The sequence below is a fragment of the Neoarius graeffei genome, chromosome 1 (assembly GCF_027579695.1).
Source record: "Neoarius graeffei isolate fNeoGra1 chromosome 1, fNeoGra1.pri, whole genome shotgun sequence".
In the NCBI taxonomy this organism is placed as follows: domain Eukaryota; kingdom Metazoa; phylum Chordata; class Actinopteri; order Siluriformes; family Ariidae; genus Neoarius; species Neoarius graeffei.
In genome coordinates, this window is record NC_083569.1 from 24641554 (window position 1) to 24667181 (window position 25628).

At 41.1% G+C, this 25628-nt stretch overlaps 1 protein-coding gene, 5 non-coding genes and 1 pseudogene across 6 annotated transcripts; 3 read left to right on the forward strand and 4 right to left on the reverse strand.

Moving 5' to 3' along the window:
* The first annotated feature begins 192 nt into the window (after positions 1–192).
* LOC132898238 (U2 spliceosomal RNA) lies at positions 193–357 on the forward strand (annotated as a pseudogene).
* Positions 358–2053: 1696 nt separating this feature from the next.
* LOC132884299 (carbamoyl-phosphate synthase [ammonia], mitochondrial-like) lies at positions 2054–24506 on the reverse strand. The gene is made up of 4 exons (XM_060918134.1): positions 24378–24506; positions 9484–9673; positions 7880–8037; positions 2054–2062 (listed from the first exon to the last, which is right to left on the reverse strand). The coding sequence occupies exons 1-4, from the start codon at positions 24504–24506 to the stop codon at positions 2054–2056; spliced, it is 486 nt and encodes a 161-aa protein (XP_060774117.1).
* Positions 5860–5932, reverse strand: trnat-agu (transfer RNA threonine (anticodon AGU)). The gene has a single exon. It is a non-coding gene; the product is annotated as a tRNA-Thr (tRNA).
* On the reverse strand, positions 17392–17580 carry LOC132898094 (U2 spliceosomal RNA). Its single transcript, XR_009656451.1, has one exon. It is a non-coding gene; the product is annotated as a U2 spliceosomal RNA (small nuclear RNA).
* LOC132896068 (U5 spliceosomal RNA) lies at positions 17708–17822 on the reverse strand. Its single transcript, XR_009655921.1, has one exon. It is a non-coding gene; the product is annotated as a U5 spliceosomal RNA (small nuclear RNA).
* On the forward strand, positions 21013–21176 carry LOC132896911 (U1 spliceosomal RNA). Its single transcript, XR_009656203.1, has one exon. It is a non-coding gene; the product is annotated as a U1 spliceosomal RNA (small nuclear RNA).
* Positions 23993–24065, forward strand: trnav-aac (transfer RNA valine (anticodon AAC)). The gene has a single exon. It is a non-coding gene; the product is annotated as a tRNA-Val (tRNA).
* Positions 24507–25628: the final 1122 nt, after the last annotated feature.

Genomic DNA, 25628 nt, shown 5'->3' on the forward strand with positions numbered 1-25628 from the left:
ATTTTTGGTGGTCAAATGTTAGAAATATTGAACTTTTGGCATGGAAAACACACACAAGCCCCCAGGACAATGTCTTTCTCTTCAAAAGGATCCAGCTGTTGGGGGTGGAGTCTAGCTGTGTTTACCTTTTTGGATTTTAATATTTTCAAATTTTGGAAGTGGGATATTTAAAGCCATTGAATACAGAAAGTTATTGCTTTTTGATTAAGAGCAAGTATAATATCTGTTCTGATCACTTTAATATCTGATATGCTCTCTAAATAAAGATGTTGAACAGGGAGCTAAAATAGGGGCTTGCTGCTTCTGCTCCACACATCAATCTGGTATTGTACTATCTTCAGGAATGGTGCCTTTGTTTAAAAAAAAAATGTTTTTGTGTGTCATTTTAACATTTGATGTGTTTTCTGACTGACAATAATATACCGGTAAAAGGCATCATTATAAATCCTTAATGAACTATTAACAAACACTTAACAAGTCATTAATAACTCATTAATTAACAGTTTACTAATGATCTATTAACTAGTTATAACGGATTGTTATTATAAAGTGCTACCCAATATTCATAATTTCACACAATGAACAGGCATGACATTGCATCATGCAAACTTCATAACACAATCACACCGTGTCAAGCAACGGTGACACATAAAAAACAACTCCACACAATGAACAGGTGCAATTTTGTTAACCACCAACAGTGACTTTCGTGGGTACATTTTACTTTTTTCCGATTTAGTGATGCTCATAACAAAATGACATGGCATCATGCAGTCTTCATAACACAAAATCACACTGTGTCAAGCAATGACACATAAAAGAGAACTTCACACAATGAACAAATGCAGTTTTGTCAACCTACATGCAATGGTGGTACTACAGTAACATTTACAGATTAGTATAACAAATAGATTTATAGATATAACTCCTTCTTACATTGGTGCCACCACAATTTCTACCACTTCATAAGTTTTATCCCCCTTTCCTTCACAATCCACCTGGAATAACATCCATCTCTCTCCATTACTTTCCTTTCTACTATTCCTTCCCCATACACTGATTTCCCATCTTACTTTCCAGAAAACTGCCAACGACCAGACAAAACAAGGAATCAATAAATATCATCAGAGCAGACTTGACCTCATTCTTGGCATTACAGTAAGGCAGGCCTACTGGGTTTGAATTAAATGATAGCTAACATTAAGCTATCTGATATATCTCCTAACATTGACTAGCCAGCTAACTGCACTAACATTTCCATTGTGACAAAAAAACCCTGTCCTGTGGGGAAATTTTGTCCTGTGGGGAAATTCTGACTGACTTTCCGCTTCTTTGTAAAGAATGTCCTTACAGTATGTCCATTGTGTCTGGGGAGGAGCAAATACTGCAAACAATTCATCATCAACCAAGAATACCCCATTAGGCTAAGCTTATTTCATTGTTTAGTTGAACATTAATTTAACGTGTCCTAGGGTTGATTTTGAGGGCACATAACAAAAGAATAAGGTTTTAGCAAAAACTAGACATTGTGAGGTGGCAATGGGGCTGACGTCACCTCTTCCACTTTCGAGCAGCTGCACCTTGCACCAAAATGTCTCTGCTCGCGCTGAGATTCACTTCACTTGCGTGCGGTGAGTTGTTGTAGGTAACACCCGGAAAACCCAGAGTGGGTTTTCAGTGGTATGTGCATTCTCTTATCGATCAAGTGGAATGGATTCTTTCACGAAGCAATAGAAACAGTGCTGGGTGAACTAATATTTTATGTTAAATGTGGGGGGTCCAAATGAAGAATTATGAAATATGAAGGGGACACGCCCCCTTCACATTCAATGGTGGCAATGCCCATGTTCACCGGAATTAAACTCGCAAGCAAAAGTCACATGACTGAATACAACCTCTGTTCTATTCCAGGTTAAGCACTCGCAAAGAACGGCTGAAAAACTTCTAACTCCGTGGATTATCAATGAATAAAATAGCAAGATTGTGGCCGCAAACTACGACTGTATGGCAGGCCTTGGAGAGAACTTTTCTCACATGCCATCACTGTTGTGGGCTATCGAAGCTGGAGTGAAACAAAGGGATTCACTGACAGTTACAGATAAAAACTGTCAGTGAAAAACATCTCCTACTCCCAGTTCAGAGATATTTCCTTTCTCAAGAAATGCCTGAGTCAAGTTACTAAGCTCAGAAGTTCAAGACAAAGTTCCAGGGAGACAACCAAAATCAGTGCAAAAATGAACCATATTTAAGACCCATTAAGCGTTGCTCACAAGAAAGACGGTCTCTGGTTGTCCCCCAGAAGAAATTATCACCTGACACCACACACAAGGGGTCTATTGCTTAACCAAGAACTCATGAGCATATGAATTATTTCTGAATTCATTATAGTCTTAATTTGAAGTCTTTTTTTGTTGACATGATGAACTGTTAGTCAGGGAGCATATGTATGTAACCTACTTTGCAAAATTTGCCAAGTCTGGTTTCTCAGTATTAACCCTTTATTTACATCCCAAACAAATTAGTTTTACTTGCTGTAATGTCAGCAATCACCATTTTCACCAAAAAAAGGAAATGCTAAATCTGTAAAAACATAAAAAAATAAAAAAAACATATACCTGTATCACTTAAGTCAATTATAACATCTGTTTTTTTAATTACCTGTTTACTAACTTTATGTGAATAGAAATCATATATTTGCAAGATATTATCAAGTTAAGTTTAAAATGAGACATTTAAGTACATAGAGAACATAAAAAAGCCAGAAATATTTTACACTATTGCTACAGAACTTGAGAATATTTATAGCTTATCTACATTCCAGAACTCAGCTCACGATCTCTGATTTCATTGAGATTACTAAGCTGCTAGCAGTTTTTTTTTTAATGTCCAAACTACATCAAGAAGTAACACTTTGCCTAAGGATTCAAACACAAAACACAAAAATAAAAGCAGTTATTGGTAACACATATTATGACCAGAAATAAAGCTGAATGAGCATTCTCTAAGAGCATGCATATTAAGCTAACTTCAAATGTGTCCACATGTTTATGATGCAATGAACTCTTCATCATTTGATATTCCATACTAATGAATAAGTAAAAAACAAATGATACTTCTAATTCGAAATATTATATTTGACATGTGCAGGTTTCAAATTTTGTCTTATAAAATATTTTATTCAAATAAGGAATCACTTATCCCAGCTTTTTATTTAAGAGTTGGTATGTGGACACATTGTTATTAAGCATTAGCATATTAGCACAAAGCATATTTACAAGATCGGTGCAAGGATGAGGAACCTGTTGTGGTATGTGGTTGTGTATGGAGAGTGCATGGACAGATAAGCATCATACATCAGACATTTCAGTAACTCCATAACTAACAGGTTCACTAGTTATCTACAATTTGTAAGAAAGAGTTATATTCTTAATTATGGCAGACATCTGAGACAAGCATGCAAATGTACAGATCAGCAAAGATAGACACACAAAGAAGCGACTAACTTGCTGAAATATTTTTGCAACAAATCTCACAGAGTTATGGGACCCCAACAAAAAATCAGTCACCTTGTTAAACACTTTTTTTCATCAATCTTGAAACAAACATACTTTTAGATAAAGAATCTATAGAGTAACAAACTCCGAAAAGCAAAAGTTATGTCAGTTGAATAGACTGAGCAGCACACCACCTCTGAGGTTCTAACTGATCCCACTCAGTAGTTTAGGCCCTTTTAGGGTTAAATGGGTATCTAATGTATGAACCCTGCTTTTGACCTGAGTAAAAAGGTTGCGTGCCACAAATAACACCTATTATGGTTATAATAATTGCATATTAATGATGCAATACTTTTTCCTATATGTGGTTTCAGGGCTCTTTTTATGCGCAAAGTTCCCCTGCATAATTAACTATGAAACAGCAGCCTACAAACATTACAACAAGCCCAGATTTATGAATTTATATCTGAACTTGTATATTATTACCAAAAGCAAGACTTGGTAAATTTTGCAAAGTAGCCTCCAAATATAAACAAATACCACCTGACTATGTGCATTGATGGAGACTTGAGTGCAAAGTGCTTTGCAGAAATTGAACACCAAAGACACCTTCAGGTCAGGGCCGTAACTACCATTGAGGACACCGAGGTCATGTCCTCGGCATTTTTTTCCCCACGGTATTTTTTTTTTTTCACTCAGAAATGTGAAATTAATATATGATGAAAATCGTTCTGACTTTGATCGGTGGAAAATTCTAAATTCAGCTTGCATCCCCCTGTTCTCATTTGTTTGTCTAAAAATAAAGTCCACATAATCATTTTTAAACGAAGCTGAAATATCCGACATTGGAAACATTTCATATTAGGCAGCCTCGCGATAATCAGCTAAGCACCACGGGATATACAAGAGTTGAGAAGTGTTCTCATCAAGGTCCGACTCCGCAGCCAGGCAGTTTGTCAATTAGTCATGGAATCTGAAAATTGAAATAAGATGAAGTCTACTACATTAAAAGAAACCAAACTCAACTTTGGAAAGTCAGCAAGTGAGAGAAAAAGAAAGAGGGAAGAAGGTGAGTTAATTTTGCCAGTCCGGAATGCTTATGATCATTAACAGTGCAATTTTAATTAGCATTTCAAGCAACAACAGTAACAGAAGCCACTTAGCTAGATAGGATTTTCGTTTTCCAGGCGGCACAAACTCTTTTTTTATTCTGTCTCTCTCGATTTGATTTGGTGTGTTTCAGATCAGAAAAGGCTGGACAGTTGTGACCTGTTGTTTATGAAGTTATTGGATAGCAACTGACAAGACTTGAGCTATTTTGCTAACTTACCAGACTATAGGCTAACGTGAACACAAGACACTATTGTTTTGATCATTGGTTGTATTTTCGAACGGAAATGAAAATGGGTAGCAAACTTATTATGTTCACATTTTATTTACAACATGATGTACCACCTCTGACTGCTTTCTGTCAATCATGAAGAGCCCAGCCGCGTTCACAGCTCCTCCTCTGATCACCAGCTGGAGATGAGCCTCCTCTCGGGAAGTCTTGTCCCGCCCCTCTTATTGACTCCCATCTCCAGTGAGGCTCAGTCTCCGAATGTGGCGTTTTAGTCAGTTTTGTACAATAACCGTCTAGTATTTTGCTATTGAAAAGGGCATACATTTTTTTAAAAAGCAATTGAAGTCCATTCAGGCTCGGCTAGATTGCGTTGTCACTCTCACTCACACTAACTCACTCACTCACACTCTCTCTCTCACTCACTCATTCTCACTCACACTCTCACTCACTCATTCTCACTCACTCACTCACTCACTCACTCACACTAACTCACTCACTCTCACTCACTCTCTCTCTCTCTCACTCATTCTCACTCACACTAACTCTCTCACTCACACTAACTCACTCACTCCATCACTCACTCAAACTCTCACTCTCTCTCTCTCTCTCTCACTCACTCACTCACTCACTCACGCACACATACAAAATACTTTTGTGATCGTGCAGTTTTGAAATTGTTAAAATAAACATGTTCACCTACATGTTCATCTTGTTGGGCTTGTGATTTTGACTCGTTTCCAAAATGTATGAAAAGTCACCATATTAGGACATTTTTTTTTGGCAAATAAGATGTATCGCAATGTTTGACCTCGGTATTTGAAAAATCCTGGTTACGGCCCTGCTTCAGGTCCTCAGTGATCTCACTGATCATCAAACTGTCCATACGGGGCCATTCTCACTAGCAGAAAGTGGTCTTCAGGTGATGAGAAATCATGAGCAGCGCATGCTCACCTTCTGGTGTCAATGTTCTCAATATCCCCTCTTATATCTGGATCATCTGTCCACCTTCAAAATAGCCCTTACAGGCCCCAGTGAGAATTGAACTCACCACCCTTGGTTTACTAGACCAGTGCTCTCACCACGGAGCTATGGAGCCTTAATTCTCTCACAGCTGCTGAAGCTTGGGGCCACAGCAGAACCCTGAAACCCCTGCACTGATCCTCAAAACAGCCCACAGAAACTGCTGGAACATCACTCACAACTTTAGTTCCTAGCTGCAGTTAGCTTCTGTTTACTATTTGCCTCACAAAAAAAGGACACACATTTTAAATAATGCAGTGTGTCAATCGTAGAGTGGGGTGTGGACTGTACATTCTGGCTACTTTCTCAAGTATTTTTCAAATTTTTACATAAAAAATAGATTTTGACTTAGTTTCTAAGAGTTTGTTTCCGGAGCATATATCCAAAACTATTCATGATACGGATTTGAAACTTGGCATACATATTAACAAGGTGATGTAGATGTGCCTTTTCATACTAAGAAATTTGAGAAATTTTAATTGTTCATGTTTCCATGGAAACAATTTCAGACTTTGTCTCTCAGGTTAGTCTGAGGGAGAGGTTTTGTTTCTGGAGCAGAACTGGAAAACTATGAGTGATATGGTCTTGAAAGTAAGTGTCTGGTTACATCTGAGTAGTTTGCCATGATCGTATAATGGTTAGTACTCTGCGTTGTGGCCGCAGCAACCCTGGTTCAAATCCGGCTCATGGCAAAAGAAAAAAAGCTACCTGAAGAGGCATAATCTTGGGTTTACTGTCATTTGCACAGCTTTTATCACAATTCTTGATTTTTGCACTATTAATGCACAGTCACATGTACAAAGTGCATATATAGGTATTTTTTTTATCTGTATATTGTAAAGTCAGCTTGTTCTTTTTTTAAATTCTATTTTATGTTGCACAGTGTTTCTTTTTCTTTTCACATGTTTGATAACTTGCTGCTGCAACAAAACAAATTCCCAGCTTGGGAGCTATCTATCTATCTTAGTGATTACACAGCCTGATAATCACAATTCATTTTTTTATACCCCCACTCCAAAGAAGGGGGGATATACTGGTTTACCTCCATCCGTCCGTCTGTATCTCAGTCCATCCAAAACACCCTTTTTCTCAGCAACCACAAATCATAGCCACTTAGTACCAAACTTCAGCTTGGGGTTCTATACCGTGTATACCATTTTCAGGTCTGTCCCACATCGACTTCCTGTTTACCAAATGAATGTATTTACGAAACATATAGGGTGGATTTACAAAATTTTTGAAACACTTTTCTCAGCAACGACAAATCACAACTGCTTGATATTTGGTACTGAACTTCAGCTTGGGGTTCTATACCGTGTATACCGTTTTCAGGTCTGTCCCACATCGACTTCCTGTTTACCAAATGAATGTATTTACGAAACATATAGGGTGGATTTACAAAATTTTTGAAACACTTTTCTCAGCAACTACAAATCACAACTGCTTGATATTTGGTACTGAACTTCAGCTTGGGGTTCTATACTGTGTATACCGTTTTCAGGTCTGTCACACATCGACTATCTGTTTACCGACTGAATGTATTTATGAAATATATAGGGTGAATTTAGACGCTATTTCAAGAAGCAAAATGCTATTTCAAAATGACAGTTTACCAGGATGCTATTTGAAATACCTGGGGAGAACACTGCTCTTTACTTACTTGTTTCTGGGTTAATTATTTGTTGAAGTCAACATTCATAATAAGTGTCCTATTCCTTCAATTGCTTGTATTCTGATATAAGCGAGAGCGAGGGGATACGTAAGTGAGCAGTAGCTCACAGTTGATATTGTTTTGTAATTCATTTATTCAAATTGTCATAAATATGTATCACGATTTATCATTGCAATATATCATTACATGCTGAGTAAATATTATCATAAATAATGTTACACATGCAAACATTCGTATAAAAGCACACCCATTTGATCTATATAGGCCTTTAAAAGCGGGTGACTGGGAATATCGTGTGCTGGGTATTGGATATACACGTGTGGAGTGTAACGAGAGAAGAGCAGGGCTCACCGACTCCACAGCCACACTGGGGGCGATCCTCTCATCGATCTCCTTCAGTTTGTCAGCAAACAGCTGTCTGTCCTCTGTGGTGATGATGGACTCTACAAGTGTGCCCAAAACCTTCACACCATATTGCTGCAGCACGCCAATCTGAAACAGCACCACTCCTACCACAGGGTATCGTAGGTCGTAAGTTTAAGTATCCAGAACTAGAGCTGCGGCTACAATCATCGACACCTTAATGATCTTTTGGCCATTGCAAAAGTAGAAGAGACTTTCGTAAATTTTTAACTTATAAATTGTGCATGAATAGTCACTCAAACTTCCACTGGAAAAAAAATAAGTTGATTCACGATTACTTAGTGTGTCAGATGATGTGACACCATTCCACAATTATTGACATCGAGATGAGAATGATTTTTTTAAATGGTATGTGGAATTAAGTTAACAAAACAGTTTTTATTTAATTTTTTGATATAGACTTGTATTAAGTCCAAAATATGTTTTATATAAATATATCGAAGTCAGTGCTTAGGTAAATGAGGAAGTAATCCTAATGTTTGTAAACAAATGAACTGATAATGTTTAACCTGTGTCAGAAAATCTTTTTGTTCCACTTTCTACCCACTATCTAAGTATTTTTGTACATCACATTTTGTTAAATCACTCACTGTTGTTTGTATTAATTTCTAGGTTTTGTAGTTTACCAATAAATGCCAACAGGCAATTGATATTATAACCACATGAAAATCCAGGTAAAAGGTCGCATGTCAGTTCTCGAACCAAAACTTTATATTTCTATATCTAAAAATATAAAATGTCTGATATTGTAATATATGGTAGATATTTACAACAAACTGCAAAAAAAAAATTCTAAATGGAATAGAAAAACCTGAATATTTCAAGCATGTAATTGAAGTATATATATATATACTAGGAATTTGATTTTGGTCGAATTCTATTTATTTCAATCAGATTCCAAATACTCTCTAAGCATTCCATTCTGTTATGAATCAGGAAAAAATTATGATAAATCACAGCACTTATATATTTTTTAAAGTACTTCATCTGCTTCAACAATGCTACACAAAGATCAATCCATAACAGTTGTAAATGTCACTTAATTCCACAAGGTGTCGATAATGGTGGACACTGGTGAAAGTGATCACGATGATCAACACCTCACATGACTTCTCAAATGCATGATAAGATACAAAATGCCAACTGTCAAATGAAAGAGTAAGAAACAAAGTAGGTTTCGACAAGGATATCATGAAATATCGGTGAATTTGAAAAGTAAAACATGTCCATGATCTTTCCACCATACTTACATGCAATGATAGCATCTGGGTTTTCCTCAACTTGCTCATCGTGCTAAAAAAAAATTCCATCTCAGATAACGAGCTGTGTCATCAGACGACAAGATCAAAGGGTGAGGGGTGTCTTCCGGTTGATTAATTAACCAATAAAAACTGTTGTAACTGAAACTCACCTTTGTAAAATTGTTGTCAATTGGTAAATCTGAAAAGGTGTCAGTAATTATGTACTGTTGATAATTGTAGCTGTCACTTTATATCTACACATGTAGAGATATAATTCAGAACAGGTCGCACCACAGTTGAGTGCCATTTGTCCGCTGATGGAGAGCAGGATGCCATCCGGACTCTCAGCTTTGACCACCTCCGTCACCAATTGGGGTGTTATGGCCAAGAAGTAGACGGTGTCTGCCTGCTTGGTTCCCACATTGTTAGTCTGCACCGAGGCACTGGTCAGGTTCATCAGCACCATCTTCAGGTTCTCCTCCTGCACACAGTGCAACAGGGTGGATATTTACTCTGTTCCAGTGCAACAGGTCTAATTAGCAAAAGCTGCATTTCCTCCACAAACTCCATCATGGCAATAAAAGATCATACTAGCATCAAATCTAAAATTCTAATTCTCGCTAGTGTGCAAAGTCAGCTTAGACAGCGTTTACTGATATGCTCCTCTGATGAGCTCCGAAGGTTAGCTATCACAGATTCCTTTCACTTTGTTTGTCTTTATTTCTTGAATTGCTGACTGACCTCAGTATCTCCAACTCACATTTTTCAACAGGGTTGTCATATTCCCACCATCCACTATGAAATTCTAACTCTCGCTCAAGTGCAAAGTCAGCTGACACAGCTAGTGGGATCGATGCCCGCATTCTCCAAAACACCCACTGTCCCTGTGCTTGCATTTTACAGAGAAAAACTTTCTTGTCATCTTGCAAACCAGCCGAATCATCTGCACTTTCAGCCAAGTCAAGATCAAATTTCTTTCGCCACATTCAAAGCAGCACATCTGTGAAAACAGCCACTATTTGGATTAAACCCACAACCTTGGCACTGTTTGCAACAATGACCAAATCAACTAACTGCACATTACTTTTCTGCTGATATGCTCCTCTGATGAGCTCCGAAGGTGAGGTATTACAGATTCCTTTCAGTTTGCTTGGCTTTATTTCTTGAATTGCCCACTGACCTCAGTATCTCCAACTCAAATTTTTCAACAGTCTTGTCATATTCCCACCATCCACTATAAAATTCTAACTCTCACTCGAGTGCAAAGTCAGCTGAGACAGCTTTTACAAACTGAAAATATGATGCTTACCTGCTTGTATTCTTAAAGCTGCTGGTGAAAAGCAAGCTGCTGTCCTGAAAAGGCACTTTTCACCACCTTCCACCCAACTGCTCTCATTGAACAATGAAGCAACAAATGCTTCCTGAGGCATGCCTCAAAAGTGTGAGAAGCATGCCAGGGACTCCATGTGAGGAGATTGGGTTGTTTTAGTGGCAAAACCCTTGAAGCTTACCACCTGGTATTCATGCAAATGGGAGTCAGAATACACTCCCCCAGAACAAAAGTCTGCTTCTGGGCAGTCGCCCACTTGAAAATGAACAAACAACCAATGGAAACTCAGGCATGGTTGCAGAAAGCAACGAGCAGGCCAGGAAGGGCAGGTTGGGGAGCTTGCGGTTGTTAGTTGGACAAACCCTTAGACACAGCAGGGGAATTAGCTCAAGTGGTAGAGTGCTTACCTTGCATGTAAGAGGTAGTGGGATTGATGCCCACATTCTCCAAAACACCTGCTGTCCCTGTGCTTGCATTTTACAGAGAAAAACTTTCTTGTCATCTTGCAAACCAACTGAATCATCTGCACTTTCAGCCAAGTCAAGATCAAATTTCTTTCGCCACATTCAAAGCAGCACATCTGTGAAAACAGCCACTATTTGGATTAAACCCACAACCTTGGCACTGTTTGCAACAATGGCCAAATCAACTAACTGCACGCTACTTTTCTGCTGATATGCTCCTCTGATGAGCTCCGAAGGTGAGCTATCACAGATTCCTTTCATTTTGCTTGGCTTTCTTTCTTGAATTGCCGACTGACCTCAGTATCTCCAACTCACATTTTTCAACAGGCTTGTCATATTCCCACCATCCACTATGAAATTCTAACTCTCGCTCGAGTGCAAAGTCAGCTGACACAGCTTTTACAAACTGAAAATATGATGCTTACCTGCTTGTATTCTTAAAGCTGCTGGTGAAAAGCAAGCTGCTGTCCTGAAAAGGCACTTTTCACCACCTTCCACCCAACTGCTCTCATTGAACAATGAAGCAACAAATGCTTCCTGAGGCATACCCCAAAAGTGTGAGAAGCAGGCCAGGGACTCCATGTGAGGAGATTGGGTTGTTTTAGTGGCAAAACCCTTGAAGCTTACCACCTGGTATTCATGCAAGTGGGAGTCAGAATACACTCCCCCAGAATAAAAGTCCGCTTCTGTGCAGTCGCCCACTTGAAAATAATCAAACAACCAATGGAAACTCAGGCATGGTTCCAGAGAGCAATGAGCAGGCCAGGAAGGGCAGGGTGGGGGGGCTTGGAGTTGTTAGTTGGACAAACCCTGAAACAAAGCAGGGGAATTGTCTCAAGTGGCAGAGCACTTGCTTAACATGTAAGAGGTAGTGGGACTGATGCCCATGTTCTGCAAAATATCACCTGTCACCTTACTTGCATATTACAGAGAAAAACTTTCTTGTCATCTTGCAAACCAGCCGAATCATCTGCACTTTCAGCCAAGTCAAGATCAAATTTCTTTCACCACATTCAAAGCAGCACATCTGTGAAAACAGCCACTATTTGGATTAAACCCACAACCTTGGCACTGTTTGCAACAATGACCAACTCAACTAACTGCACATTACTTTTCTGCTGATATGCTCCTCTGATGAGCTCCAAAGGTGAGCTCTCACAGACTCCTTTCACTTTGTTTGTCTTTATTTCTTGAATTGCTGACTGACCTCAGTATCTCCAACTCACATTTTTCAACAGGCTTGTCATATTCCCACCATCCACTATGAAATTCTCACTCTCGCTCGAGTGCAAAGTCAGCTGAGACAGCTTTCACAAACTGAAAATATGATGCTTACCTGCTTGTATTCTTAAAGCTGCTGTCCTGAAAAGGCACTTTTCACCACTTTCCACCCAACTGCTCTCATTGAACAATGAAGCAACAAATGCTTCCTGAGGCATGCCCCAAAAGTGTGAGAAGCATGCCAGGGACTCCATGTGAGGAGATTGGGTTGTTTTAGTGGCAAAACCCTTGAAGTTTACCACCTGGGCCCTGTACTACGAAGCGGGTTTTCTGGCTTACCAGGGTAACTTCGAGAGTAACTTGATCACGTGCAGCGTAACTTCCCGATTAACCCATACTACGAAAGTTGGCTATGTTCAAACTGAGGTATGCTGCCATGGCAACTTATGCTGCATCTCAAACCTGCTCGTCTCAGGTTATGTTCTTGGTTAACCCGAGGTTTCCGATTAACCACACCCTTTTTAAACACCACCTCTCCACCCATATTTCCTCTAGAGACAATGCCAGCGTACCTGGATGACCCGTGCGATATCGGAGCGCAGATTAGAGATGGGATTTATGGCTCTTTGATGGGATCTGCATCTTTGTGATCCATTCTTTGAAAAGAGCCGTTCAAAAGACTGGCTCATTTGGCTCTTTTTAAATATTTATTCAGTTTTAAGAAGACAGCGTCTAAAGAAGCCAGATCCCTCTGCTTAGACAGTGACATCAATATTTCTTGACATACCTTTTATATAAAGCAACCTAGACTTACATTATTGTAACCCCTAAACGCTCATAAATAACCATTAAAAAACAATGAGGGCTTCAATGAATGTCCATGCAGAACGGCTTTTCTGTAAAAAAAAAAAAAGAACCCACTCAAGAACATAGTTACCAAGAACGCAAGAATATTTTATAAAAAAAACACTTGTTTAACAAAAATATTTAAGTCTGAGATACAAAATAGACACAACTACAATAAATATAACACAATAACTAGTTATCACACAAGAACATTTTAATAGAAAAAAAACTTTCTATATTAAAAATATTGAAATTGTAACAAAAATAGATACAACTAAACAGTCAGATAAATAGATAAAGTTATAACAAGAACACAAGATTATTTTAATAGGAAAAAACAAACTATTAATGCAAAAAATATATTATTATTAGAAAAATAGATACAACTAGACAAACAGATAAATAAATAAAATACACAAAAATAGAACAAACAAAATGACGAGAGAATAAATTAAATGAACGTCCGTGCAAAGTAGTTTCCCCACAATATTATCATTAATATCACACAACAACATTATAAACTATATACAAAACAATTTGAACTATTAGGCAAACAGATAAAACTTGAATAAATAAAAGGCAAATGAATGCTTGCTTGCACACGCGCACACCATTATGAATGATGTTTTTATATTTCATTTTCACCTGTTGCCAGGTGCGTTTGGCACTGCTGTTGCCTCTGAAATGTTCACAGGACATACACCAACTTAGTCAAAGGGACTGAACAGTCAGTCATCCTAATTCATGTGACTCTGTGCACATATCAGCTTAAGTAGGCTACTCCATGAATTTACCATATCAAATTTTATTCAGGATTTTTCGGACATTAAACAAGCTATATATGACTGGGGCCACGTCGAAGGACCATTTTCTGTGACTTGTGATTGATCATGAAGCTTTCTCTCATCCTATACTTCTGTTCTGGAACATATAGAAGGGAGAATGTACTTGCGCATTTACCCGATCGGCAATTCGTTGCCAACATGCTTGCCGCTCCTTACTGGCAGCCGCTGTGTTAGATTTTGCTCTTAATGTTGTTTTGAACTCCTCGTAGCTTTGCATTATGACAGCGCATTCTTCCTCCGTGAAGTACGGCGACTGTGCCATTGTGAACAGTGGTGATTTGCGCTGATAACCTCCCCTTTAACGTGAACGCGCATTAACCCTGATTAAGTTAAACCAGGTTCAACAAATCAACTTCATAACTGGCGTCGTAGTACCGTTTAACCCCAAACAAGATAACCAGGTTTTGTCAACCCCGGTTTAGCGGGGGAACCCTGGGTTACTTCTGGGTAGGTTAACCTCCGTTTGTAGTACAGGGCCCTGGTATTCATGCAAATGGGAGTCAGAATACACTCCTCCAGAACAAAAGTCCACTTCTGTGCAGTCGCCCATGTGAAAATAAACAAACAACCAATGGAAACTCAGGCATGGTTCCAGAGAGCAACGAGCAGGCCAGGAAGGGCAGTGTTGGAGGGCTTGTGGTTGTTAGTTGGACAAACCCTGAAACACAGCAGGGGAATTAGCTCAAGTGGTAGAGCGCTTGCTTTGCATGTAAGCGGTAGTGGGATCACTGCTAGCATTTTCCAAAACACCAACTGCTGCCTTGTTTGCATTTTACAGAGAAAAACTTTCTTGTCATTTTGCAAACCATCTGAATCATCTGCACTTTCAGCCAAGTCAAGATCAAATTTCTTTTGCCACATTCAAAGCAGCACATCTGTGAAAACAGCCACTGTTTGGATTAAACCCAAATATTTATCAAAGCTCCCCGGGCTCCACATATCTATCACCCAGCTCCCCAGGCTCCCCCCCGCTGATTAAAGCTATCAGTGGGGGGGAGCCCAGAGAGCTGGATGTGAGCTCCATGGAGCAACAGGTATCTGCTTTCCTGCAGTCCGAGGGAATTCACCTGGACTGCGATAACACTGAGGCTTGCCACCCGCTACCAAGGAGGAACACCAGTGACAAGCAGACCATTATCATGAGGTTTGTCAACAGGAAACATAAGACCGCACTATTAAAGCATGCGTACAAGCTAAAGGGATCCAGGGTCTACATAAACGAGCATCTGACCAAACAAAATGCAGATATAGCCAGGAATGCACATGCCTTAAAGAAACAGAGGAAAATTCAGAATACTTGGATGACAAACTGCAGGGTGTTTATTAAGCTAAATGGTACACCTGAGGAGGCCAAAATATTGGTTGTTAAAAATATCGAGGACCTGGAAAAGTATCAGTGACCATCATGAGCGGGACCATAAGCCACACATCTCAGAGGATTACAGAACAGGATTTACTGGAACTACAATCATTTGTGTACACTGATCACAAATCACAGGATTTGGAATATGATATAGACCGGGACAATAATTTCTTCTCTGCCATTAACAACAACTGCTGTTATTACACTGATGAACAGTTCAATCAGAGCATTAAAGCTGATGGCAAACTCTCAATTATCCACTTCAATAGCAGAAGCATGTATGCAAATTTCAATCTCATCAAGGAATATCTACATCAGTTTTCGCATCTGTTCAGCATCATAGCAATATCTGAAACTTGAATACATAACGTTAAAGGCACGGACTTTGAGCTGGAGGGCTATGAATTCAACTACATAAATAGACAAAACAAGAGTGGAGGGGGCGTGGCCATATTTGTGGATAGGGACTTGAAATTCAGTGTGATGGAAAGTATATCAACAGTAATTGACAACACACTGGAATGCATAACAGTTGAAATTTGCAGAGAGAAACATAAAAATGTAATTGTTAGTTGTATATATAGAGCTCCAGATTCTAGTATTGAGGTCTTCAATAACTGGATAGAGGAAATGTTTTCAAAAGTGAGTCACAAAACAGTCTTCATATGCGGAGACTTCAATATTGACCTGCTCAATCCAAATAAACACAAAATGACAGACAATTTTATCAACACAATGTACAGTATGGCCTTACTCCTGAAAATTACTCGACCCAGCAGAATCACCTCACACGGAGCCACCCTCATTGACAATATATTCACTCACAGTTTTAATGACAATTTAGTAAGTGGACTATTGATAAATCATATCGGTGATCATTTACCAGTTTTCTCAGTTTATGAAACAAAATTTGGGAATAATAAACCAGAAAACACAAAACTTTTCAGATGACTTAGATCAGAGGAATCAATTAACACTTTTAGAAATGACTTGCTGGCACAAAATTGAGATGAAATATACTGACTAAAAGACATAAATAAAGCATATGAGGAATTCTTGACGATATTTATATCATTATATACTAAAAATTGTCCAATTGTTCAATAAAGTAAAAAGTCAAACATACAGTATGTCCATGGATTACAAGGGGTTTACAAAATGCCTGTAAAAAGAAAAATACATTGTATAGAGAGTTCATAAAGCAGAAAACTAAACAGGCAGAGGATAGATATAAAAAATATAAAAATAAATTAACTAATATTATAAGGGCTGCTAAGAAAGAATACTATAAGCAATTATTAAACGATAACAGAAATAATCTCAAAGTAATTTGGAGCACTTTGAACAGTATTATAAAAAATGGGTCAAGATCTTTAAATTATCTAAGGTACTTTCTTAATAATGACAAAGATGAATATAATATGGATGTGGTAATTAATAGTTTCAACCATTACTTTGTAAACGTAGGACCAAGGTTAGTAGAACAAATCCCAGGTCCAGGAACATCTGTTGAAAATCTGAGCAATTTGATAGATAAAAAATATTTTTCAATGTTCCTTACAGCAGTGGAAGAAAAAAAGTTGTTTTCATTCACAGAACATATCAGATATCAAATTAATAAGAATAGATAACACACTTGAGTTTAACCCAAAGACAGGAAATGGTCAATGGTTTTAAATATACCACTTCTACATATTAAAATCCAGAAAGGTAAACACAGCTAGACTCCGCCTCCAACAGCTGGATCCTTTTGAAGAGAGACATCGCCTTGTAGAGTGTATGTGGGGATGCTTCCATGCAAAAAGATCAATAGTTCTAACACTTGATAACCAAAAATATTCAGCTCTGCCAGAGCAAAGCCTACAAAAATATGTTCAACTCGTTAACATTTCTCTCCCATACCGCCCACACCCAATTCTACACCTGTGTTGTTGAGCATGGAGAAAACCAGAAAATAGGGAAAAAGTTAGGGCAGGCAAAACAAAGATTTTTTTTCTTTCTCTTTTAAAATAAGGTAACCATTTCTAAATCTACTATAATACCACATGAGAGTATAGAATAAAAGGACCAAACTGCTATTTTTATTCTCTACTCTAAAAAACCCATTTATCAAAGAAGAAAAAATTAACTTTTCCTAGAACAAAGATTGAGGTACTACAACATCAGGTTAGTACATGGAGCCGAAAGAGCAAACCCCTATCCCAACTCCTTGTTCTAAAAAAATCTGCTTGATATAACGCTCTCCTTAAGAGAACAAATCAGATATCAAATTGATTAGAATAAATACTACACTCAAAACTAGCTAAAATGCAGAGAAATGATAAACTTCTTCCGTGAATGGCTTTAAATATACCACTTCCACATATTAAAATCCAGAAAGATAAACACAGCTAGACTCCAATACAAAAAGATCAATAGCTCTAACATTTGTTGACTAAAAATGTTCAGCTCTGCCAGAGCAAAGTCTACAACAATATACTGAACTCATTAACATTTCTCTCCACGGAATTCTTTAGTAAAAGGCGAAAGATTTAGGCGTCAATGAAGAGAAACCTGAGCTGTACTTAACACTGGATCAGGTTAGTGACACTGTATTGGAGGTGCAGAAAGCTGGTAGAGGGTAAGGTGGCCTGGGCCAATCTCTTACACCTTTACAGCTTTATTAACCATTGCACACAGGCAGAGAAATGTCTGACCAACGAGCTTTTTTGAAAGAAAGATCGATCGATCGATCGATCGATCGATAGATAGATAAGCAAGCGGGGTGGGGGGTGTTGAATTTTGAAAAGGAACAGTTGCGTGTTGTGTGATCTGTCCAATATCACGGATGTAGGCCTATAAATTAAATATGAAAACATCAGCTGGAGTTTGATTATTGACAGGAACGCTGTTGACCCCAGCAGTAAGTGCTTTCCATACCACATTTTTTATTGATAAATGAGGGCTATTGTGTTATCCTCGTTAGTATAGTGGACAGTATCTCCGCCTGTCACGCGGAAGACCGGGATTAGATTCCCTGACGGGGAGGCTTTAAAAATAACTTGTGCAGCAGGGGGATGGAGTGGTTTGCACTGTTGCCTCACAGCAAGAGGGTTCTGGGTTTGAGCCCAGCGGCTGGCGGGGGCCTTTCTGTGTGGAGTTTGCGTGTTCTCCCTGTGTCAGCTCTGGTTAACCCTACAGTTCAAAGACGTAGTTTGGTTAACATGGGGTGGCGTTGGGCTGAAATGCCCTTGAGCATGTATATATAAAATGTGTGTATATATATGAATGATCACATTTTGTGTCAATTAAATCTTACTAATAGTAACATCTAGATAAATCCAGTGACTATAGACCATACTTTAATATGCCTAAAGTCAATGTTAATGTCAATTATGACTATTATAAATTGCCAATGGTAGACCCTCTGATGATGTTCTAATAATATTCTATTTCTAAGTCTAGTAAAAGTCAGACAAAAAAAAAGTTTTCTGTGTTTTTAGCTTTTAGGTAAATATCAGAAAATTGAGTTAGCTAATTTAATGGATGCCCGCTAACATATCTTTGCGCATGGAGCGTTAGCAAACCTCCCTCGTGATAGTGAGAACTGGCAGCCTGGACTTTTCCATTGGCTCGCACGCTCGACCCCCAATCCAATGTTGCTTTGGTCGGCCAAAGTTATGAGGTTGCTGTGGGGTACTAAGACTAGACTATATAACAAAATTAAATGATTCAGACATCCCTAGTCTCCCAGACGCTCTGGGAGTCTCCCCAGGAGCATGTAGACAGAGACACGAAAGGCAGGAGAAACTTGATCTAAGTCTTATTTGGAAAGTTGTAAATTAAATTGTAATGTGGTGCAAGGACAACAAACTCCATCTGAACGTGGAGAAGATGAAGGAGATTGTTATGGACTTCAGGAGAGAGCACACCCAGCATGCTCCACTATCTATCAACGGTGCTGCAGTGGAGAGGGTGAGCAGCACCAAGTTTCTGGGTGTGCACATCTCTGAAGACCTGTCCTGGAACAACAACACCGCATCACTGGCCAAAAAAGCCCAACAGCGTCTGGACTTCCTCCACAAACTGAGGAGAGCAAGAGTCCCGGCCCCCATCATGCACACATTCTAAAGAGGCACCATCGAGAACATCCTGACCAGCTGCATCACCGTGTGGTACGGCGCCTGCACCGTGTCCTGCTGCAAGACTCTGCAGCGCATCGTGAGAGCAGCTGAGAGGATCATTGGTGTCTCTCTCCCTTCTCTTATGGATATATATAACTCCCGCCTCACCCCCAAAGCCATCAGGATTGCAGGTGACCCCACCCATCCATCCATCCATCCATCTCACAGCCTCTTCAGCCTGCTGCCGTCGGGGAGGAGACTGCGGAGTCTCTGGGCCAAAACCAGCATGCTCAAGAGCAGTTTCTTTCACCAGGCAGTCAGGAGGCTCAACTCCCTCTCCTCTGCCCCGCCCCCTGCCACAGATTCTGCTCGCACACCCCCCTTCAGCATCTGATATGTCATCCTCACAGTTCCCCCCCCCCCCCAACACACACACATACATCTCATCGTTCATTAACACACTGAACTCAGGGACTGCACATCTCACTTTACCTCGCCCATTTGCACTATTCCGCACTACCTCACCTTAACAGCTGCTAGTTTGTTTATACTGCTTATTTCATGTTTCATGTTTACCTGCTATACCTCAAGTGCCCTTGACTGTTTGGTTATTTGTACCAATTTATATATGTGTGTGTGTATGAGTGTTTAGTCTAGTTCATATCTTGAGTGTTTATACTGTTTATATTGTCTGTTTGAGTGTTTAGTCTGTCTTGTTCTTATCTAGTGTTTATACTGTTTATTTATACTGTTTATATTGTTTGTTTGTTTGTTTGTTTCAATTATTCTATTTTTATTTATTGCATTGCCAGTTTGCACCGTGGGTCAGAGAGGACTGATATTTCATCTGTGCTGTATGTCGAGCATGTATAGCATATTTGACAATAAAGTTGACTTGACTTGACTTGACTAATGACTGGCTATTGCTGATATGTGGTTTGATGTTGTGACATGTAAGTAAGTTTAGCAAACAATTGATTTGATTGATGTAGATTTATGGTGTGAAATGTAAAGAACTATTGTTAATATGTGAATTGATGGTGTGAGATGTAAACAAGTAATGAAATAATAGTGTAGATTGATGAGATGTAAATAACTATTGCTAATATGTGAATTGGTGGTGTATATTGTGAATAAGTTTTACAAATTACAGTGTAGATTGATGGTGAAACATAGGCTTAATAAGTTAGCAATATGTTCACTGATGTGAGATATAAATAAGTAGGCCATAAGTTGATAAAATATGTATTAAACCAATGGTGTGATAAATAAAAATGTTTTGAGAGATATTGACCACTGTGAGTGTAAGGGCTCCTCCTCCTTACAAAAGCCAGTTAAACCACTGTCTGAACCAATGGGTTTTTGACCAAAATGCTCCGAACGGATCAAACTTTGGTGCACGAACCAGAAGGGAACCCGTTCCCTGTTGGTGGAAAAGGGCTACGTGTAGGTCGGTGCAAAGTCTTGTCGGGTCCATATCTTGTCTGACCAGTAGAGGGAGCGCACATGAAATCACCACCAGTGTCTTGTGATAACTTGGAAGAGGGGGGGCCAAAAATTATGCAAAACCCTGCTCGGACGCTTTGCCTGCCCTCATGGAGCAGCCTACACCCTTGCAGGGTTACATCTCAGCCAGGTAAAGAATCTTATATTTACCTGTTAGGAGCAATACCATGATCAAAAAGGTGGTTTGCACAAAATGAGGCCCAGCCATTGCACTCAGGCTGTGCTAACCTTTATGAATTTCTCAAATGCAGAAACCTCAACTGCATAATTTCTGATAGTGGGGGACTGTGTTCGTGCTCTTCTCTTTTGCATAAATCTGTTTTTTATCAAAGATAGAGCTGTTTTTCTTTTTTTTGGCATGCAAGTGTTTTATATCAAGAGCTACTGGCTGCTTGAAGTTTTTGAGGAGCAAGGAGGGCTGTGCTCTTAAGGTTAATGTGTGGAAAAAATCTCTCTGGTTCTGTGTATTGCTGGGTTTCTGAACACTAGGAAACAGGTTTTGTTCAGGCTTTTTTTTATCCTCAATACCCAGCTAGCGTTTCCACGAGTTTTGAGCAGGAAATGGTTGTTGAGGATGCACCGTGGATGGAGGGAATTTCACTGGGGTTGTGCAGATCTTTGTGAATTTCTCACATGCAGGAATATCAACTGTATAATTTCTGAAAGTGGGGGAATGCGTTCCTGCTCTCTCCTCTTTTCCATAACCCTGACAGAGTAAAAAATAGAGCTGGTGGCTTATCTATCTATCTTTATTCATCACATGCACACTTCAAGCACAGTGAAATTCATCCTCTGCATTTAACCCATCTGAAGCAGTGAACAAACACACACACACACACAGAGCAGTGGGCAGCCCAGAGCGCCCGGGGAGCAGTCAGGGGTTCGGTACCTTGCTCAAGGGCACCCCAGTCCAAGGCCGCCCCACTTCAACCTAACTGCATGTCTTTGGACTGTGGGGGAAACCGGAGCACCCAGAGGAAACCCACGCAGACACAGGGAGAACATGCAAACTCCACACAGAAAGGCCCCCGCTGGCCGCCGGGGTCAAACCCAGAACCTTCTTGCCGTGAGGCGACTGTGCTAACCACTACACCACCGTGCTGCCTATTTATTTATTTCCTTCCTTCCTTCTTTCCCCTCCCCTGACGTTGTGTGCTGGAGTGCAGGTTGCACGATGTGTTTGAAGTCTTATGAAGACAAGTGGGCTCAGGCACCAAAACGCAGCGTGTGGAGAAAATGTAGCTGGCTCCGCATGTTGCTGTTATTTTCACTCTGCTCGCACGGATTTCCGACCACCAGGGAACATGTTCTTGAACGGGTTTAGGTCAGGCTTCTGGGAACCTCGGCATGAGCAAGGGTCTCCATGAGTTTTCAGCAGAAATTTGTCATCAAGAATGCGTCATCGACAGAAGGCATTGCACAGTGCGCAGCAGAAGTAAACAGTAGTCCAGAGATGGTGGATCACATTGCTTGCCTGCAAGCTTTGTTCTGTTATTTCTTCCCTGGTGGTCAGAAAGCTGTGCGAGCAGAACGAAAACACCAGCAACATGCGGAGCCAAGTACATTTTCTTCACACGCTGCGCTTTGGTCCCTAAGCCTCCTTGTCTTCATAAGATTTGCAGACATAGCAGATATTTGCTTTCTTCTGTAGTGGCTGCCACGTTCGCTTAACACGAGAACGGTCCCCGATTCGAAACTGGGCGGAATCGGTGCTCATTTTTTTGAACTTGGCGGCGAACAAATGTCGAGCTGTGATCTCTGCTCCGTCCGTGCCTTTTGGAACAGTCCCAAACCGAGATGCTGAAAAAGCTTTGCGTGTTTTCTGCTGTGCAGTGGTTTCCCCTTTCACCTGACAAGCGAATAGACGCTCCTGAGAAACCTGGCAGAGCCATACTTTGCCTTTTGAGCTCTGCTTCCCTTAACATCCAGTTATCTCATCTCATCTCATTATCTCTAGCCGAGTTATCCTTCTACAGGGTCACAGGCAACCTGGAGCCTATCCCAGCTGACTATGGGCGAAAGCCGGGGTACACCCTGGACAAGTTGCCAGGTCATCACAGGGCTGACACATAGACACAGACAACCATTCACACTCACCTTCACACCTACGGTCAATTTAGAGTCACCAGTAAACCTAAACTGCATGTCTTTGGACTGAGGGGGAAACCGGAGCACCCGGAGGAAACCAACGCGGACACGGGGAGAACATGCAAACTCCGCACAGAAAGGCCCTTGCCAGCACTTCCAGTTATCATCTTGCTAAAATCAGGTACCCTTGAAACAGCCAGAAAGACAGACCCTTAACGTGACCGGATTGCTTTCTGTAGCTTAGTGGTTGTCATGTTCTCCTAGGTGCAGACGACCGTCGGGACAAAACCTCGTTTGCACGGTTTCCCTGCCTCTCTGGTTTTCCATCAAGGTCCGTGACGGCTGCTTTAAAAACAAAATCGGGCACGATCTACATTTCTGTTGACTGTGGAAGCATGGACATTGCAATTCGTCATGGGGAGGTGGTGTTCTCAAATGCCACTTCGTTGCTCGTTTACGGAGTGAGGTCAGGTCAACAGGGCTGCACACGGCATCAGAACGCTGCAAAGTGGCACTGACTCTGGAATGCTTCATCATGTCTCAACGAGTATTTGCCGGCCAACATTCAGACACATTTGCTTATTGACTCTCAAACCGTGACTGTGCAGTCCTCCGTTTGTGGAAAACATGCAAATAAGCAGCTTGCCGCCAACGAAAGACAAGCACGCAGGCGCCCGTGTCCTTGAAGCACGCCCAGGTTTGCGCAAACCGATGCCATTCGACTGCATGCAACGCGAGCGGAAAGCAGAAGGAGCGGCCCTCAGTCACCTCCTTGGCAAGGCAGTGACGAGCAACGGATCCGTTGCTGCCATTTCCTCCCGGGTGCCTGGCCACGCTCTCTGCCTTTCATCAGAGAAACGAAGCGTTAAAGGGTGTGCGTTGGCCGGGAATCGAACCTGGGTCAACTGCTTGGAAGGCAGCTATGCTAGCCACTATACCACCAATGCTGCATGCCAGGCCTGGGGACAGATGCCTAAGTGCCATTGCTTCTGAACTTGAGGCCCAGGCAACAGCTGATCGGTCCAAGCACTGAGGTTTCTGTAGTGTAGTGGTTATCACGTTCGTCTAACACACGAAAGGTCCCCTGTTCGAGACCGGGCAGAAACAACGCTGGGTTGATTTATTTATTTATTTTTTGAACTCGGCAGTGAGTGACTGCCGAGCTGTGATCTCTGCTCTGTCCGTGCCAACTACGGAAGCAAGTATTTGCTTTTGACCAGCCAAGGTATGGACACATTTGCTGAACATAATCTTAAACAGTGACTCTACAGTTCTCTGTTTGTGGACAAATATACACCTGTCGCTTGTTGCCAACGAAAGGAAAACACGCAGGAGCCCGTGCTCTTTCTTCACCGCTTCATGGGTCGAACGTACGCAGGGGCAAACTGATGTCATTCAAGCCTGCAAACAAGTACTTACGTTGCTAGTGGAAAGACCAGTCCTCAGTCCCCTCCTTGGCCCCTCCAAACGAGGCATTTGATGTCTTCCCGTCATGTTGTTGCAGCGCTTTTCGATGCTGAACCTTGTCACGCTCGACCACCAGCTCATCTCTACGATGCCAAGGCCGTGCCCCTATTCTCGTGACAATTGTTTAAGGGTGACCCGCGTTCTTCTTGAGGCCCAGGCAAGAGCTAACACACGCGTGGTTTCCGTATTGTATTGGTTACCACGTTCGCTTAACACGAGAGCGGTGCGCGATCCGAAACCGGGCGGAAACGGTGCTGGTTTTCTTGAACTTGGCAGCGAACAAATGTCGAGCTGCCATCTCTGCTCCGTCCGCGCCTTTTGGAACAATCCCAAACCGAGACGCTGAAAAAGCTTCGCCTGTTTTCTGCTGTGCAGTGGTTTCCCCTTGCACCTAACAAGCGAATAGACGCTCCTGAGAAAGCTGGCAGAGCCATGCTTTGCCTTTTGAGCTCTGCTTTCGTTAACGTCCAGTTCCCGCCTTGCTAAGATCAGGTACCCTCGAAACAGCCAGAAAGACAGACCCTTAACGTGACCGGATTGCTTTCTGTGGATTAGTGGTTGTCATGTTCTCCTACGTGCAGACGACCATCGGGACAAAACCTCGTTTGAACGGTTTCCCTGCCTCTCTGGTTTTCCGTCAAGGTCCGTGACGGCTGCTTTAAAAACAAAATCGGGCATTATCTACCTGTCTGTTGACTGTGGAAGCACGGACATTGCAATTCGTCACGGGGAGGCGGTGTTCTCAAATACCACTTGGTTGCTCGTTTACGGAGTGAGGTCAGGTCAACAGGGCTGCACACGGCATCAGAACGCTGCAAATTGGCATTGACTCTGGAATGCTTCATCCTGTCTCAACGAGTATTCGCCGGCCAACATTCAGACACGTTTGCTTATTAACTCTCAAACCGTGACTGTGCAGTTCTCCGTTTGTGGAAAACAGGCAAAGTAGCTTGCCGCCAACGAAAGACAAACACGCAGGTGCCCGTGTCCTTCAAACACGCCCAGGTTTGCGCAAACCGACGCTGTTCGACTACATGCAACGCGAGCGGAAAGCAGAAGGATCAGCCCTCGGTCACCTCCTCGGCAAGGCAGTGACGAGCAACTGATCCGTTCCTGCTGTTTCCTCCCAAGTGCCTGGCCACGCTCTCTGCCTTTCATCAGAGCAACGAAGCGTTAAAGGGTGTGCGTTGGCCAGGAATCAAA

What these genes read in the sequence shown, in the direction of transcription:
- LOC132884299 (XM_060918134.1), bottom strand. Translation starts at nt 24,506, where the DNA reads ATGAGCTGGTGGTCGAGCGTGACAAGGTTCAGCATCGAAAAGCGCTGC. An exon ending in CTGGTCTTTCCACTAGCAAC is followed by an intron (nt 9,674 to 24,377) that starts GTAAGTACTTGT and finishes CACTGTGTGCAG; the next exon opens with GAGGAGAACCTGAAGATGGT. An exon ending in ACAAATGGCACTCAACTGTG is followed by an intron (nt 8,038 to 9,483) that starts GTGCGACCTGTT and finishes ACCCTGTGGTAG; the next exon opens with GAGTGGTGCTGTTTCAGATT.